We start from the raw sequence: 16332 nt of genomic DNA, 5'->3' as shown, positions 1-16332 counted from the left end.
TGGGACAATCTAAGACCAAAGGGCATCATCTTAGAATAAGGGGTCACCCATTTAAGACAGTAGTGAGAATGAATTTCTTTCCTCTGAGGGTTTTAAATTTGTGGAATTCTTTACTTCAGAGGGCTGTTGACATGGGTCATTAAGAATATTTAAAACTGAGATAGACAGCTATGATCTGATTAAATAGTGATATAGATTCAATCGGCTGAGAGGTCCTACATCTTATGACTTTACAACCTCTACATTCCTGGGTTCTTCAGTCATTCAGTCTTTGGAAGGATGTCATTGCGTATTTATTGATTGCCACTGTCCATTTTGCCAAAGTGCCCAACTTCACATATCCTTTCGTTTTTCTTTTGGCATTTCCCATGTTATAAGGGGTCAACACAACGCAAACTGACTACAATTCTTTGTAATCATCATTTCTGGAATTGGTAGACATATCTGCAACTAACCCTACCCACCAATCCGGGCTGGGGTTTGGCTATGACACATGTTTACTTTCATGCACTGGATACTGGGTTCTTCTGTCTGGGAGCAGGAATCATACCCAAAGTTTCTGAATCAGGAGGAAGTCCACTGCTGACTGAATCACACGATATTGTGCACCACTTCACATTGCGGTGTATTGAATTCTATCTGCTACTTCATTGCCCATTCTGTCAGCCAATCTATATTCTGTTCTTCAGTCGATCAGAATCATCCTCACTATTTGAGCTGTAAGTTTGACAACAGTGGTAAATTTTGAAAGTTTATTATATTACTTTCGTTGAGGTGTGCAATGATAATAAGGTAACTAGGATAATCATAATCATTGAATCATGCAATATATAGGAGACCCTGAAAACCACAGAGTCTGCACTGTCAAAGATACAATACAAAATATACTAGCCCCACTGGCCCACAATAGGTCATTGCCTTAAACTTAATGACACTTCAAGTGCTTTTTAAAGATTGTGAGGTTTCCCGCCTCAACTACCCTCCCCTTCTGGATGAAAAAGTTTTTCCTTTAGTCACCTCTAAACCTCCTGCCTTTCACTTAAAAATTATGCCCCCCTTGTTATTGAGTGTAAAGTGTATAGTGTTGGATTTCTTCATATGCATTCAGCAGAGCTTATTATGTAAACACATAAAAGGTCCAACAAGGGACAGGCCTAATTCTTGGGAACAAAGCCGCTGAGGTGTTAAAGGTGATGGTGGGGAGGATTTTAGTACTAGCAACCACTGTTATGAAAAAGAAAATGATGGTTTAAAAAAATTGATTTTGGCTCAGAGGAAGGTAGATGCTATTAGGATAAGGCAAGATCTGACCAAAGTAGAACAGGAACAGCTACTTTTGGCAAAATCTATAGTAGAACAGTGTGATTGAAAAGAAAATGGGGAGAGTACAGGCGCAACACGTTTCCCTTGTGGTGAGATGTCAAAATAACAAGACAAAGAACTCTGGATGTCTAGGTACATTCAGGATTGGGTAACAAGGAAAAGAGAAGCTTTTAGCAGGTTCAAAAGGAACAAAGTACAGAAAGCTCAGGGGGATCTTAAGAAAGCAATTAGGAGAGAAGACAGGAGGCAGGAAGAATTTGGGAGATCCCAAGATATTCTACAAGCTATATTTAAGGGAAGAAGATAACCAGAAGAAGAGTGGAGCCCATTTTTAACCATGGGGACAAACTTTACGCCTTGCTGCAGGACACTGGTAGAGTGTTTCACTTCAATCTTCACTCAAGTGGAGGAGGATGTAGGTACAGAACTTGGGGAGAGGAACTGCGAGGTACTTGAACAGATTGACATAAGGAGTGAGGTTTTGCCAGGCCTAGTAGATAACTCTCTAGGTCTGGATGAGTTGCATCCCATGCTGCTATGGGAGAAATTACAGGTAGTCAGGTCTGTAGATTTTCAGAAGGGTTTGATAAGCTACAATACATTAGGCTACTTAATAAGAGAAGAGCCCATGTTGTTTGAGGCAGTATACTAGCATGGACAAAGGATTGGCTCACTAATAAAAGACAGAGTTGGGATAACGAGGGCATTTTCAGACTGGCAACCTGTAACTAGTGCAGTACCACAGGGATTGGTGCTGTGGCAACAATTATTTTTTTAAAAATCTTGGATGAGGAAAGTGAATGAGGAAAGTAGCAGGTAACACAAAAATATGTGGGAAGCTTATTGGTAAGGATTAAACCACAAGCCTGCAGAAGGATATGGACGGGCTAACCAAGTATGCAAAAACCTAGAAGATGGATATAATGTAGGGAAATGTGAGGTAATACACTTTAGCAGGAAGAATAGAAAAGTTTATTATTATTTAAATGGAGAATGACTGCAGAAAGCTATAGAACAGAGGGATTTACAAGTCCTCGTATACAAATTGCAAAAAGGAAGCATCCAAATTCACTACATAATGGGGAAGGCAAATGGTAATGGAATATAAAAGTTTTATCAAAACTGTACAAGGCAATGGACAGACTACAGCTGAAAAATATACTCACAGTGGAAGAGGCCCAAGTAAGGTTCATGAGGCTGATACCAGGTATTCTTTGCCACAGAAGGCTATTGAGGCTGGGTCATTAAGTAGATTCAAGGTTGAGATAGACAGGCCTTTAACCAGGAAGCAAATGAGTGATTCTGGGGAAAAGGCAGGAAAGTAGGCTTGTGAGTTCAGTTATGCCACAGTCTCATTGAATGGCAGAGCAGATTTGATGGGCTAAATGGCCTATTTCTGCTTTTTTGCTTTATGCTCATATTGCAGCTAAGTAGTTTGTATGGATTTTGAAAATGTCTTTGACAAGGCCCCACATAGGAGACTGATAAAGAAGGTAAAAGCACATGGCATCCCAGGATATCATGGCAACATAGATCTAAAAATGGCTTAGTGGTTGGAGACAGAGGGAGGTCGTAGAAGGTTGCTTTTGTGACTGGAGGTGTCCAATGGTGTACCACAGTGATTGGTGTTGGGTCCCTTACTGTTCATGGCATAGATATACACTGGATAAGAAGGTTGTGACATGATAAGTAAGTTGTGGATGACACAGATATTGGCCAGGTGGTTAAAAGTGTGGAAGAAGGTCTCAGGTTACAGGAAGATATAAATGGATTGGTCAGATTAGCAGATCAGTGGGAGACAGAATTTAACCGTGAAATATATGAGGTGATGCACATTGGAACAAGTCACAAGACAAAGGGGTACTCAATGAATGGCAGGACACTGTGAAGCTTAGTTGAACGGAGGGTTCTTAGGGTGCTTGTTCACAGAACCCTTAAGGTGGCAGGACAGGTTAATAGGATGATTAAAAAGGCATACTGAGAATTTGCCTTTATCAGTCATGTCTAAAAGGTTGTGTTGGAGCTGTGCAGAATTTTGGTTAGGCCAGAGCTAGAACACTGTATGCAGTTCTGGTTGCCACACTATCGGAAGGATGTGATTACATTGGAGAGGGCACACAGGAGAGGCACCAGGATGCTGCCTGTAACTGGTGCAGTACCACAGGGATTAGTGCTGAGGCCACAATTATTTAAAATAAATATCTTGGATGAAGAAAGTAGCAGGTAACACAAAAATATGTGGGAAGGTAATTGGTAAGGATTAAACCACAAGTCTGCAGAGTATATGGACAGGCTAAGCAAGTGGGCAAAAACCTAGCAGATGGAATATAATGTAGGGAAATGTGAGGCAATGCATTTTGGCAGGAGAGACGCTGCATAAGCACAGGTTGTTTTCTTTAAAGCAGAGAAGACTGAGGAGGGACCTGATTGAGGTGTATACGATTATGAGGGGCATGGGACAGGATGGATAGGAAGAAGCTGCTCCCTTAGCTGAAGAGTCAATAACAAGGAGGCACAATTTTAAGGTGAAGGGCAGGAGATGTAGAGGGGATTTGAGGAAAAGTATTTTCACCCACAGGGTGATGGGAAGCTAGAATGCACTGCCTATGAAGGTAGCTGAGGCAGGAAAACTCACAACATTTTGAAAAACTCCTGGGATGAGCACTTTAAATAACATACCGTTCAAGACTATTGTCCAAGTGCTGGAAAGTGGGATTATTGTAGATAGGTTTGCAGAGACTTGATATATTCCCAATTCAAATCATGTCCAAAAAACAGTGTGCTGGGGACACTGCTACTAATCATTCTCCGGTCTGTTCACCACAAATTATTGCTTCTGTCCTTCAACCAATCCTTTTTAACTAAATTTGACATAGACCTACCTATTCCATGAGCCTCAATTTTATAAACCAGCCTTGTATGTTCACCCTTCCCCCTCATCCTTATCTCAGAAAGATTGCATTGCTTGAGAAATAAGGAGTAAAATATTCCAGCATGATAGCTACACTCTGCTGGTGACAGCATCACCAGTGAAATGAATGCAATATGTTAAGTGCCCGATATCAATTGTTTTAAAACTGGGCTCTACAGTAAAGACTTTCCACAAACCAAATCATCTCCGTTATAACTTCAGATCAAACATTTTGGAAAAAAAGCATTCTAACTAAAGTTAGCTTCAGTCATGATAAATTAAATGCTACTAATTAGAATGAAAATATTCTCCAACCAACCTTGCTCAGCACTGCCTCTCTGCACTGCTTGGCTGGAAAACTGTAGTTAACAACAGGTATTCACTATTCATCACCCAATGGAAACAACTCAGTCATGAATTTTTAATTATTTCAAATTGAAACTCTTAACATTTAATCATGAATATGTGATGTTAAAAAAATACAAAAGAATCCCACTTTTTTCTTGATTGATGAGACCAACAACAGAAAAGCATTATTTGGAAGAAGTGAATATACTTTAGTTCCATTGTCAAACACCAATCCAGGGATATTGCATAGAAGGGCAGATACAGACATCTCCCTGATAGCTGTAAGGATGTATTTGCTGGCTTTTTAAAAAGTTAATTAGAACACTCTTTGCATGTAGCCCTTTGTATTATGAATATGTAATGAATATAGACAGAGAGTACAAATTAATCTGAAGGTGTTCAACCAAAAAGGTTCAAGAACTTTTGCCTTTCTTGAAGGTGAGGCATTGGAGAGAGCTCATATTTAGATGGAAATATGCAAAATCCATCAGTCTCCTGGAAAATCATCAACAGTGATGCAAAAGATGCACTTCTCTTCAAATGGATCTAATGAGGAAATCAGTTAATGTTCTAGAACATATAAGAACATACCAACAAGGAGCAGGAGTAAGCCATTATTCAACTATATCACAGCTAACCTTTTGCCTCAACATTATTTTCTACACATTAAATCTACATGTCCTTTGATAGCTTTAAGATTTAGAACTTTTCTTCATCAGTAGCAAGGACAGCATTTGCTGCCCATCTATAATTGCTCGTGAATGGAGTTGCTCGACTTTCTCAGAGGGCAGTTTAAGTGTCAATCACATTATTGTGGATCTGGAGCCACATGTGGGTCAGAAGAAATAAGAATGGCAGAGGTTTTTTTTCCTAAAGCACATTAGCGAACCAATCAAGTTTTTAAAACAATTGATGATACTTGTAACCATCATTGAGACAAGCTTTATTTATGACCATGTCAATTTGGAGCAGGAGTTGGTCACTTGGACCCTCAAGCCTGCTTCACCATTCAATAAGATTACGGCTGATTTTTTTGCAATCTCAACTCCATACTCCCACCTACCTCCAAAATTACATTGAATTGAATTGAATTCAAATTCCATCAGCTATCACAGTGGAAGTTAAACCTATGCTTTACAATATTATCCTGGGCCTCTGGATTACTAATCCAGTGACAGTAATAGTACCTCATTGATTCCCCCAATCTGTCATACAGATGAAAAGCATGGAAACAGACCCTTCAGTCCAACCTGTCCCTGCCGACCAGATATCCCAACCCAATCTAGTCCCGCCTGCCAGCACCCGGGCCATATCCATCCAAACCCTTCCAATTCGCATACCCATCCAAATGCCTCTTAAATGTTGCAATTGTACCAGCCTCCACCACTTCCTCTGGCAGCTCATTCCATACACGTACCACCCTCTGTGTGAAAACGTTGCCCCTTAGGTCTGTTTTATATCTTTGCCCTATGCCCTCTAGTTCTGGACTCCCCGACCCCCGGGAAAAGACTTTGCCTATTTACCCTATTCATGCCCCTCAATTTTGTAAACCTCTATAATGTCACCCCTCAGCCTCTGACGCTCCAGGGAAAACAGCCCCAGCCTGTTCAGCCTCTCCCTACAGCTCAAATCTTCCAACCCTGGCAACATCCTTGTAAATCTTTTCTGAACCCTTTCAAGTTTCACAACATCTTTCCGATAGGAAGGAGACAAGAATTGCACGCAATATTCCAACAGTGGCCTAACCAATGTCCTGTACAGCCGCAACATGGCCTCCCAACTCCTGTACTCAATACTCTGACCAATAAAGGTTTGCATACCAAACGCCTTCTTCACTATCCTATCTACCCGTGACTGCACTTTCAAGGAACTATGAAGCTGCACTCCAAGGTCTCTTTGCTCAGCAACACTCCCTAGGACCTTACCATTAAGTGTATAAGTCCTGCCAAGATTTGCTTTCACAAAATGCAGCACCTCGTATTTATCTGAATTAAACTCCATCTGCCACTCTCAGCCCATTGGCCCATCTGGTCAAGATCCTCCTGTAATCTGTCAATCCCCTTTTTGAACATACACATTGGCTGAGCCTCCACACTTTGAGACACAGAGTCCCCAAATTCACCTTTCTGAGTGAAGAGATTCCTCATATTTTATTGTTATTAAACTTTATTCTGAGATTGACCCAGTTTCTAGATCTCTGATCTCGATTCAAAATTACAATAAATTGGCTTTGCAAATGCACTGTAATATTACAGAGTGCCAAGAGATTGATTATTAATGTCTTAAGGCCAAGAGAAGAAACATCAACTTTGATTTTTCTTTAATGAAGTGCTGCTGCTATTATTGCAGAGGCTACAAACCCCACCCCCCCAAACACTTTCATTTTAATTTCAAACTTTTCATATCCAAGGGATAATTCTGTAACTTTCTGGTCTAACATAGAACAGTAGAGCACAGTACAGGCCCTTCGGTCTTCAATGTTGTGCCGACCTTTTATCCTACTCTAAGATCAGACTAAACTACTCTTCATTGTACAATCTTCCATGTGCCTACCCAAGAGTTGCTTAAATGTCCCTAATATATCTGACTCTATTACCGCTGCTGGCAGTGCATTCCACACACACCACCACTGTCTGTGTAGAGGACCAACCTCTGACATCTGCCCTAAACTTTCCTCCAATCACCTTAAAACTATGCCCCCACGTTTCTGCCATGGGACAACAGTCTCTGGCTATTCACTCTATCTATGCCTGTCAATATCTTGTACACCTCCATCAAGTCACCTCTCATCCTTCTTTGCTCCAATGAGAAAAGCCCTAGCTCCCTCAACCTTTCTTTATAAAACATGCCCTCCAGTCCAGCAGCATCCTGATAAATCTCCTCTGCACCTCTCTAAAGCTTCCACATCTTCCCTATAATGAGGCAACCAAACCTAAACACAATATTCCAAGTGTGGTATAAACAGAACTCCACAGAACTGCAGCATAACCTCGCGGGTCTTAAACTCAATCTCCTGCTAATGAAAGCCAACACACCATATGCCTTCTTAACAACCCTATCAACTTGGGTGGCAACTTTGAGGGATCTATGGACATGGACCCCAAGAAGTGCATCCTATCCAAACTATGCCTAGTGTCTAATCTTAAAAATGAGCCTAACTTTTAATATATTTTAATATCCTCACTATGCAACAAATCTATTAAATACTTAACATAGGATTCAGGTCAAGTTTGTTTTTTTCACTGATTGTTTAACTTCCTGGGCAGTCCCCCACGATTTCTCAGGAAATTATTAGTCTATCTCTATATCAGAACATTCTTCAAAAAGCTAATACTTTTTGCCAGATCTTGATATAAAAACTAGAAAGTTTTAGTTCACATTGAGTTACATCACACAAAACTACACTTGAACTTTTTGGTCATTTAAATCATTTGACAAGTAGATTCTATAAAGACAATCTACAAGATCAAGTAATGTCTGAAATGCTGTACATTTACTCCAAACAGTCAAGTTCAGTTTTGTTAGCTCCCACAAATCTTAGACAGCATGACTCTGGGTATAAATCAGCTCGGTCTGCTCAAATCAGCAAAATGCTTCTCCTTTTCTCATCCAAACAATGCCCAGGAGCAACAAAATGTTAAAGCACTGCAGTTTCCACATGCAATACCCAGCTCTATCTCATCATCCCTTCATTCAATTCTTCTGTTGTCTGTACATAATCAGACACTTTCCAATTAAATCTTGGACAGAATGAAGCCATTACCTGTGATCCTTGAAAGAAGGTCTGCTCACTAGCTCCCAATTTTCATTGTACTCTTTGTGTTAAAGTTGACCCAGAGTTTAATTTCTGACCACAATATACCTGATGTCAAAAAATCTACTTAATTTCATTTCTGTAACATTTGGGCCTGTGCAAGTCAATTAGCTTTGAAACCCTTAAGCATTGATTAACTCTAGGAATGGACATTCCAATGCATATCAAGTTGGCCTCCCAAGTTCTACTCTTCTTAAACATCAGGTCACCTAAAAGCCTGTTAACTGTCTTAACATGTGCAAAGTTCCATTCACCCATCACCCCTGCGTACTCTGATCTATAATGATTGACAGTTAAGCAATACCTTAATTTTAACATATCTATGCTTACTTTTACATCCCTCCGTGACCTTGCACCAACCCCGTACCTCCCTCCGCCAAGTATGTAATCTCTGCCAAACTCATAACCCTCCTCGGCACACTCCCTCCTTCATTTCCAACTTCTCAAACTCAATTAGTGCTGTTCCATCACCTCTTGGACAAGGTTTTAATCATTTGCCTTCAGATCCCTTTCAGTGACTAAGTACCAGATTTTACTTGATAAAGTTTCTATTACATGCCTTGGGATATTTTATAGGAGAAAGTGAGGACTGCAAATGCTGGAGATCAGAGTGTCAAAGAGTGTAGTGCTGGAAAAGCACAGCCGGTCAGGCAACACTCAAAGAACAGAATCAACGTTTCAAGCATAAGCTCTTCACCAGGAAGTGGGGGGGCAAGGGGGCTGAGGGACAAATGGGAGGCGGGCGGGACTGGGGTTAAGATGGCTGGGAATGGGATAGGTAGATGAACGCAGGGGTGAAGGTGATAGGTCAGCGAGGAAGGTAGAGCGTATGTAATGGAAAATTATCCATTTACTGTGAAATTAATTATCCATTTACTGTGAAATTTAAAGAGAATGCTTTTTTTTTCAAATCAATGCTTACCTGAGCTTTGTAAACGATGCTTTGATGAAGGTGTGCAGTTAGCTTATCTCTGTTTGAATTCTGTAAACATTCAACTCGACCTTGCGATAGTCGAACTCAGCGAAAGCTGAATAACTTATGTCTAGGACCGGGGATGAGAGGATAACAACTTGAGTTTCCCCAGTCTCTGCCCTTGAGAGTGTGATAAGGAACGTTATAAGGCAGGCAACTGTGTAATGTTTCAGTAGTCTTTGCATTGAGACATCTGACTTAGTGTAAGGAGTCAAAATCCTGCAGGATTTTTAATAAAGATCCTTTCTTTGCTCTTGCTAATAATTGAGTCAAGTTGATTTAATTTCCACGACACGTATAAGTGCCTATCACCTATCCGCTCCATCCTCCCCACCGATCAATGACCATCACCCCCAACCTTCATCTGCCTGTCGCATTTCCAGCTATCTTACCCCCAGCCCCAACCCCCTTCCATTTATCTCTCAACCTCTTTGGGCCACTCTCTCATTCCTGGTGAACAGCTTATGCTTGAAACATTGATTCTTCTCCTCCTCGGATGCTGCCTGACCGGCTGTGCTTTTTCAGCACCGCACTCTTCAACTTGGGATATTTTAAATATAAGTTGTTGTTGCAATTACTTTTCTACATAGTTATATTCTGGGCTTATATACTCCATGAAACTCATGATTAAGTTTATGCATTTTTCTGTTATAAATGTGTAAATGGTACAGTGACTTCAGGCAAAGGGATGATATGAGGTCAAATGCCAAAGTTGCACTCTTGGCTATTAGTTTCATGAAGCTGGCATCTCAAATTGGTCTCCCTTTTATTTGAAGAAAGTTTCTGTAGTCTCTCAAGTACTTTACGAATTGTACTTTTGTTGTTAACAATTTCCAATGAATGTCAACCATTACTTGTTTTTTTTTATTTCAACATTCCTTACATTCTCTTAATTTCTTTTGCTAACCCTGATTTGACCTTAAACTATTCCTCCTTGTCAGTCCTACTCATCAGTCCTTCATGCGCTTACTTTCCAATCATTAAGGAGACACCCTATTGCTTTCCTTAATCATTCTAGTCCAAGATGCCTGACTGCCCTTGCTGTACCCTTATCAGATTACACTTTCAGCAACTTTATAAACAAAAGTCTTTTGAGTTAAAGGTTGTAAGGCCATGCCTAACTAGTGTCTCAGCCACTGCAAAAACAGGCTAGTTTCAATCAATGATATCTGACAACAGACATGCAAGGAAGCCTGCAACAAAATAAAGCACAAAATTACAGATTCTGGAACATGTGGAGGTACTCACAACAGAGCGCTTTCTGGAGTCGGCGGATCTTCATTGCTGTCCGGTAAGCAGAAAAACGCACGTTGTTTAAATCACCTGCATTTGAAAAATATTTAAACTGTTTTTTCCTAATTTTCAGTACAACCATTTCAATTAGAACACATTCTCAACTGCCGCTCCAATGAACAGAGGGGGATGAATAGCTGCCAAAAAATATAAGACACAGTAAAGGGAAATGATAACAATTAGTTCAATTATTGTTCACATCTTTTCTGGAATGAGAACATCTCTGGGAGGACTAACTTCATTACTCATTCCTAACTGGCCTCATGTAGATGGTAGAAAGCTACATGAAATTCATGTCATAACTTGCAAGCATTATCTGGTGAATAGAAGGTGAGAGATAATAGTTGGTGACTCATGCAAGTCTCATTGCGGGCTTTGAGGCAGAAGGGAAAAGAGACAGATAATTATCCTTGGTGAAACGTTTAGATTTTTACCACCTGGTTTTACAGGGTTATGAGTGGCCTTGGATCTAAAATGGTATCTGTGGCTCACGTGCACACATCAAGTGCAAGTTGCCATGGATGCCATTCTGATAATTCTGTGTTGGATGCAGTGAATACCTGATGGAATGATGTCGAGTGCTGCCATGTTACAGCTGAATGCTTAATGTCCTCAATGTCACATAGCTAGATGTATGTTCACCAGGAACATGAATAGTCCCTCTGCCAGAGTTATTTAAAGACATTATCAGATTAATTCCTGATGGATTTATACCAATTACTGCCAAATTGTACAGGTTGGTACTTTCCAGACTTCTTTTAAGTTGCTAAAGTCCACAGCAGTAGATGCTGTTTATTTGGATTTGAGTAAATCCTTTGACAAAGTTCTGTACGTTAACTAATTAGTAAAGTTGTCACATGGGATTCACATAGGATAATTTTGAACTTGCCAACTGGATACATAATTGGCTTAATGGCAGGAGACAAGAGAGTATTGGTGGAGGGCTGCTTTCCAGACTTGACGCCTGTGACCAGTGGTGGTCCACAGAGATTGGTTCTGGGTCCTCTTTCGTTTGTCACTTTTTAAAATTATTTGGATGAGAATATCAAAGGAATGGTAGGAAGTTTGCGGGTGACACCAAAATTGATGGCACGGTAGACATTGAAGAACGTTTTCTAAGATTACAAAAGGATCTTGATCAAATGGTTCAATGGGCTGAAAAATGGCAGATGGAGTTCAATCTGGATAAATATGAGGCACTGCATTCTGGTACAACAAACAAGGGTAAGGCTTATACAATTAATGGTAGGGCCTTGGGTAGTGTTGTAGAACAGAGGAGTGCAGGCACATATAGTTTGTGTCACATATAGAAACGGTGGTTTAAAAGGCATTTGGCACACTTGTGTTCATTGCTCAGTCCTTTGAGTATAGGAACTGGGACATTATGTTGAGGTTGTACAGGACATTGGTGAGGCCTCTTCTGGAATATTGTGTCCAGTTCTGGTCACCCAGTTATAGGAAGGATATTATCAAGCTGGAGAGGGTTCAGCAAAAATTTACCAGAATGTTGCCAGGTATGGAAGATTTAAGTTATAAAGAAAGCCTGGACAGGCAGAGACTTTTTTTCTCTGGAGCGTAGGAGGTTGAGAGGTGACCTGACAAAAGTTTACAAAATAATGAGCAGTATAGACAGAGTTAATGGTAGTGTCTTTTCCCTACAGTGGGGAATTTCAAGACTTAGGGACCACATTTTTAAGGTGAGGAGAGAGATTTAAACAAGACATAAGGGGCAATTTTTTTTACACAGAAGGTGGTTCGCATGTAGAATGAACTTCCTAAGGAAGTGGTGAATGCGGATACAATTACAACATTTAGAAGACATTTGGATGGATACATGAATAGGAAAGGTATGGAAGGATATAGACCAGGAGCAGGCAAGTGGGACTATCTTTGTTTGGGACTGTTTGGACCAAAAGGTCTGTTTCTGTGCTGTATGACTCTATGTAGGTTCTGAAGGACTTTGTGCAAACCTCAAGGTTACTACGCAAATCATTCACAGACATGGATGCAGTCACAGACATTTGCAGAAAACCATGTCTGTCAATGCCCAATATTGTGGCAACCGTCATAACGCCTCCAAGTTGTAAGTCTGCTGTGCTAGCCACTTTGAACTATCATAAAAAACCAAAGGATAGCTACTGAGCTACACAGTCTACCCACAAACAACTTGTTTCTGACTCTGATCTGCAACCTATTCACATCCGGGCAGAACATTCACAGTAAAAGCCACGCTGCCACATGAAGTGTGACAGGGCAGGTGCTTGTCTTGCTGAAACAAATTTTCTGCTATGAGGATAACTCGGGGGAGCCTTTCAGCACTTGGCAGAGGTAGGAATACACATACATGAATGACTGGGACTGCAGTAGGTGAGAATGAAGGCGTTCAAAGTTCTGCCAGGGCCATTCAGCTCCTAGCGTCATTACAGCCTTAGTTCAAACATGGTCAAAAAAGATGAGGGAGTTGGGTGAGTGTGACCATCCTTGACATCAAGGCTGCATTTGACCAAATGTACAAAATTAAAACTTACACAACACCAGGTTATTGTCCAACAGATTTAATTGGAAGCACTGGCTTTCAGAGCGCTGTTCCTTCATCAGGTGGTTGTCAAGTGCTTCCAGTTAAACCTGTTGGACTATAACCTGGTGTTGTGTGATTTTTAACTTTGTATACCCCAGTCCAACACCAGCATCTCCAAATTTTGACCAAATGTGGCATCTGGGAACCCGAACAAAATTCTTTTCAATACAAAAGTGTGTGTGTTGGGGGGGGGGGGGGGGGGAACTCTCTGCTGGTTGGAGTCAGATCTAGCACAGAGAAAGATGGATGTGTTTTTTCAAGGTTAGAGTCATGGAAACAAACCCTACAGCATAAGTTAAAAATCACACAACACCAGGTTATAGTCCAACAGGTTTAATTGGAAGCACACTAGTTTTCGGAGCATCACTCCTTCATCAGGTGATTTTCATCAGGTGAAGGAGCGATGCTCCAAAAGCTAGTGTCCTTCTAATTAAACCTGTTGGACTATAACCCGGTGTTGTGTGATTTTTAACTTTGTACGCCCCAGTCTAACACCGGCATCTTCAAATCATGCCTACAGCCTAACACCTCATGCATCCAGAGAATATGACATCAAAGGTTCAGCTTCTTAAAATGGTGCCTAATTCCTCATAATGAACCTCCTACTTTGTCCTGCCTATGTCATTGGTACCTACATGGACTACAACAACTGGATTCTCCACCTCCCGCTGAAAGTCTTTCTCAAGGCCCAAGCAGATAAGACCACAAGATATAGGAGCAGAATTAGGCCACTCTGCACACTGAGTTTAGATCAGAGTGGTGCTGGAAAAGCACAGCAGGTCAGGCAATATCCGAGGAGCAGGAAAATCGACGCCTCGGGCAAAAGCCCTTCATCGGGAATAGGCTCTATTCCTGATGAAGGGCTTTTGCCCGAGGCATTGACTTTCCTGCTCCTCGGATGCTGCCTGACCTGCTGTGCTTTTCCAGCACCACTCTGATCTAAACTCTAGTTTCCAACATGTGCAGTCCTCACTCAGCGCAAACGCAGTGTACAGTCATTCACTCATGGCTTACTTGTTTCTCAACCCCATTTTCCTGCCTGTAACCCTTGATCTGCTCACTAATCAATAAGCTAACCATCTCTGTCTTAAATACACTCAATGACTTGGCTTTCACACAGTCTTCTGTGGCAATGGGTTTCACAGTTATGGACTCTCACTCTTTGCTGCACAGAATAGTCTCAATCCCTCTGATAATACTACGTTGCTTTTATCATTGAATGGTTCCCTCGATCAGTGCAAAAGTCAATTTGCGGAAACACTCTGTAGCTCTTGCCCTCCGGTTCCCCTGTCTGCCTCATTCAGGGTCGTGTAGAAACCCAGAAACTAGGAGCAAGAGTCAGCCAATCAGCCCTTCAAGCCTGGTCCACCATTCAATAATGGTTAAATGATCCTCTATTTCAATGCCATTTTCCCAGTTTCACCCCTACATCTTGATGCTTTTAACATCTAAAAATGTATTATAGAATCACAGAATCCTTACAATGCAAAACAGGCCATTCGGCCCACTAAGTCTGCACTGATCTTTTGAAGTGCATCACATCCAAGCTTGGACCTCACCCTTAGCCCACAACCTTGAATTTACCATGGCTAATCCACTTAGCCTGCACATGTTTGGATTGTGGGAGGAAACCAGAACATCTGGATGTATTCTGCGTAGACAAAGGAAGAGTGTGCAATCTCCACACAGACAGTCATCCAAGGCTGGAATAGAACCCAAGTCAGTGGCACTGTGAGGCACCAGTGCTAACCACTGAGTTACCGTGCCATCTATCTTGTTCTTGAATATATTCAGTGACGGCCTCTGTAGCCTTCTGTGGTTGAAAATTTCACAGATTCACTTTCCTTGAGTGAAGACATTTTTCTTCATCCTTGACCTAAATGGTCTACTCCAAATCCTGAGACTGTGTTCTCCGCTCCTGGAAACCCAAACTGGAAAAGCAGCTTCCCTGCATCTAGTTTATCCAGCTCACTTGGAGCTTTTTATGTTTCAAACAGATCCCCTCTCATCTTTCTAAACTCTCATGAATACAGGCTCAGTCGAACCCATATCTCCTCGTTGGACAGTCCTGTTTTTCCAAGTATCAACCTAGTGAACCTCTGCTGTAACACTCTCCTGTCCCTGATCACTGACCAAATCAGACAACCCAATCCTAAGGACCGTGACAGCCTCTTAGTACAAATAATCCACATAACTTTCCTGCTCCCTGATGTATCCCAGCATCTACAATGCAGCCTCCAGCTCATAAACATGAACTTATTCAAACATCAAATGTTTACAGCAAACATGCTTGCACTGGACCAAACTGGCAGGCAGGAGCTCCCACATGCTGTGTCTGAGTTCTAATTAACTACCTATCTATTTTTATTCAATTATAGATATTTACGTGTGTTTCATATATCTTATTAACTTTAATTCCAGTTGCTATGTTATGTTGAACCTTAGGAATAGAATAAGCCAGATTTATTACTGGATATTCATCAAATAGCTAGCTGCTTCTCCTCTAGCATTGAAAGGATCAATTACTGAAGGCTGAAAAGTTAGAAAAAGCAATGGCGCACCTCTTTCCCTTTCTCCCTTAATTATCCTGTTGCAGCACTCAACTGCAGTCAAATGCTAAGTTGCACTAAGATGGCTAATGATACATGCCTAACACAAAATGCTTAGCTAACCCAATTAAGAAGAAAGAATTGATCTGCAACTTTGAATAATCAAGCCCAAGTGCTCTTCCAATGGTGAACATGTTAAAATTCCACTTCAAATTGGGAACTTCTGAATTCAAACTGCAGATTTCAGTCAAATGCTAATAAATCACAAATAAAATTAGACTTGTACAAAGGGATAAGACTTCCTTACCCACCAACCACCAGTATTCAGTTCAGTGGATGGAAAAGGTCAAAATCCAGGTTAATACTTATCATTCAAGCAATATCACAAATTAACTAGTCATTATAACAATGCTGTTTGTGGAAGTCTTCTTTGCATATATTTGTTGCTGCATTTCCTACCTTACAATTATACTTCAAAAAAATTACTTCATTGGCTATACAGTGCTTTCAGTTGTTCAGAGTTTGGGGAAAGTGAAATATAAA

At 40.9% G+C, this 16332-nt stretch overlaps 1 protein-coding gene across 18 annotated transcripts in view; it reads right to left on the bottom strand.

Moving 5' to 3' along the window:
• LOC140483389 (utrophin-like) overlaps window positions 1-16332 on the bottom strand; it is a 737248-nt gene that overhangs the window by 116232 nt on the left and 604684 nt on the right. For all 18 annotated transcript variants that reach the window (XM_072581625.1, XM_072581633.1, XM_072581634.1 and 15 more), the window contains one exon: window positions 10618-10692. In XM_072581625.1, coding sequence (XP_072437726.1) covers window positions 10618-10692 — 75 coding nt within the window. The remainder of the gene's footprint in view (window positions 1-10617; window positions 10693-16332) is intronic.

Source organism: Chiloscyllium punctatum, chromosome 11 (assembly GCF_047496795.1).
Source record: "Chiloscyllium punctatum isolate Juve2018m chromosome 11, sChiPun1.3, whole genome shotgun sequence".
In the NCBI taxonomy this organism is placed as follows: domain Eukaryota; kingdom Metazoa; phylum Chordata; class Chondrichthyes; order Orectolobiformes; family Hemiscylliidae; genus Chiloscyllium; species Chiloscyllium punctatum.
This window is presented reverse-complemented; position numbering and strand designations above follow the sequence as displayed.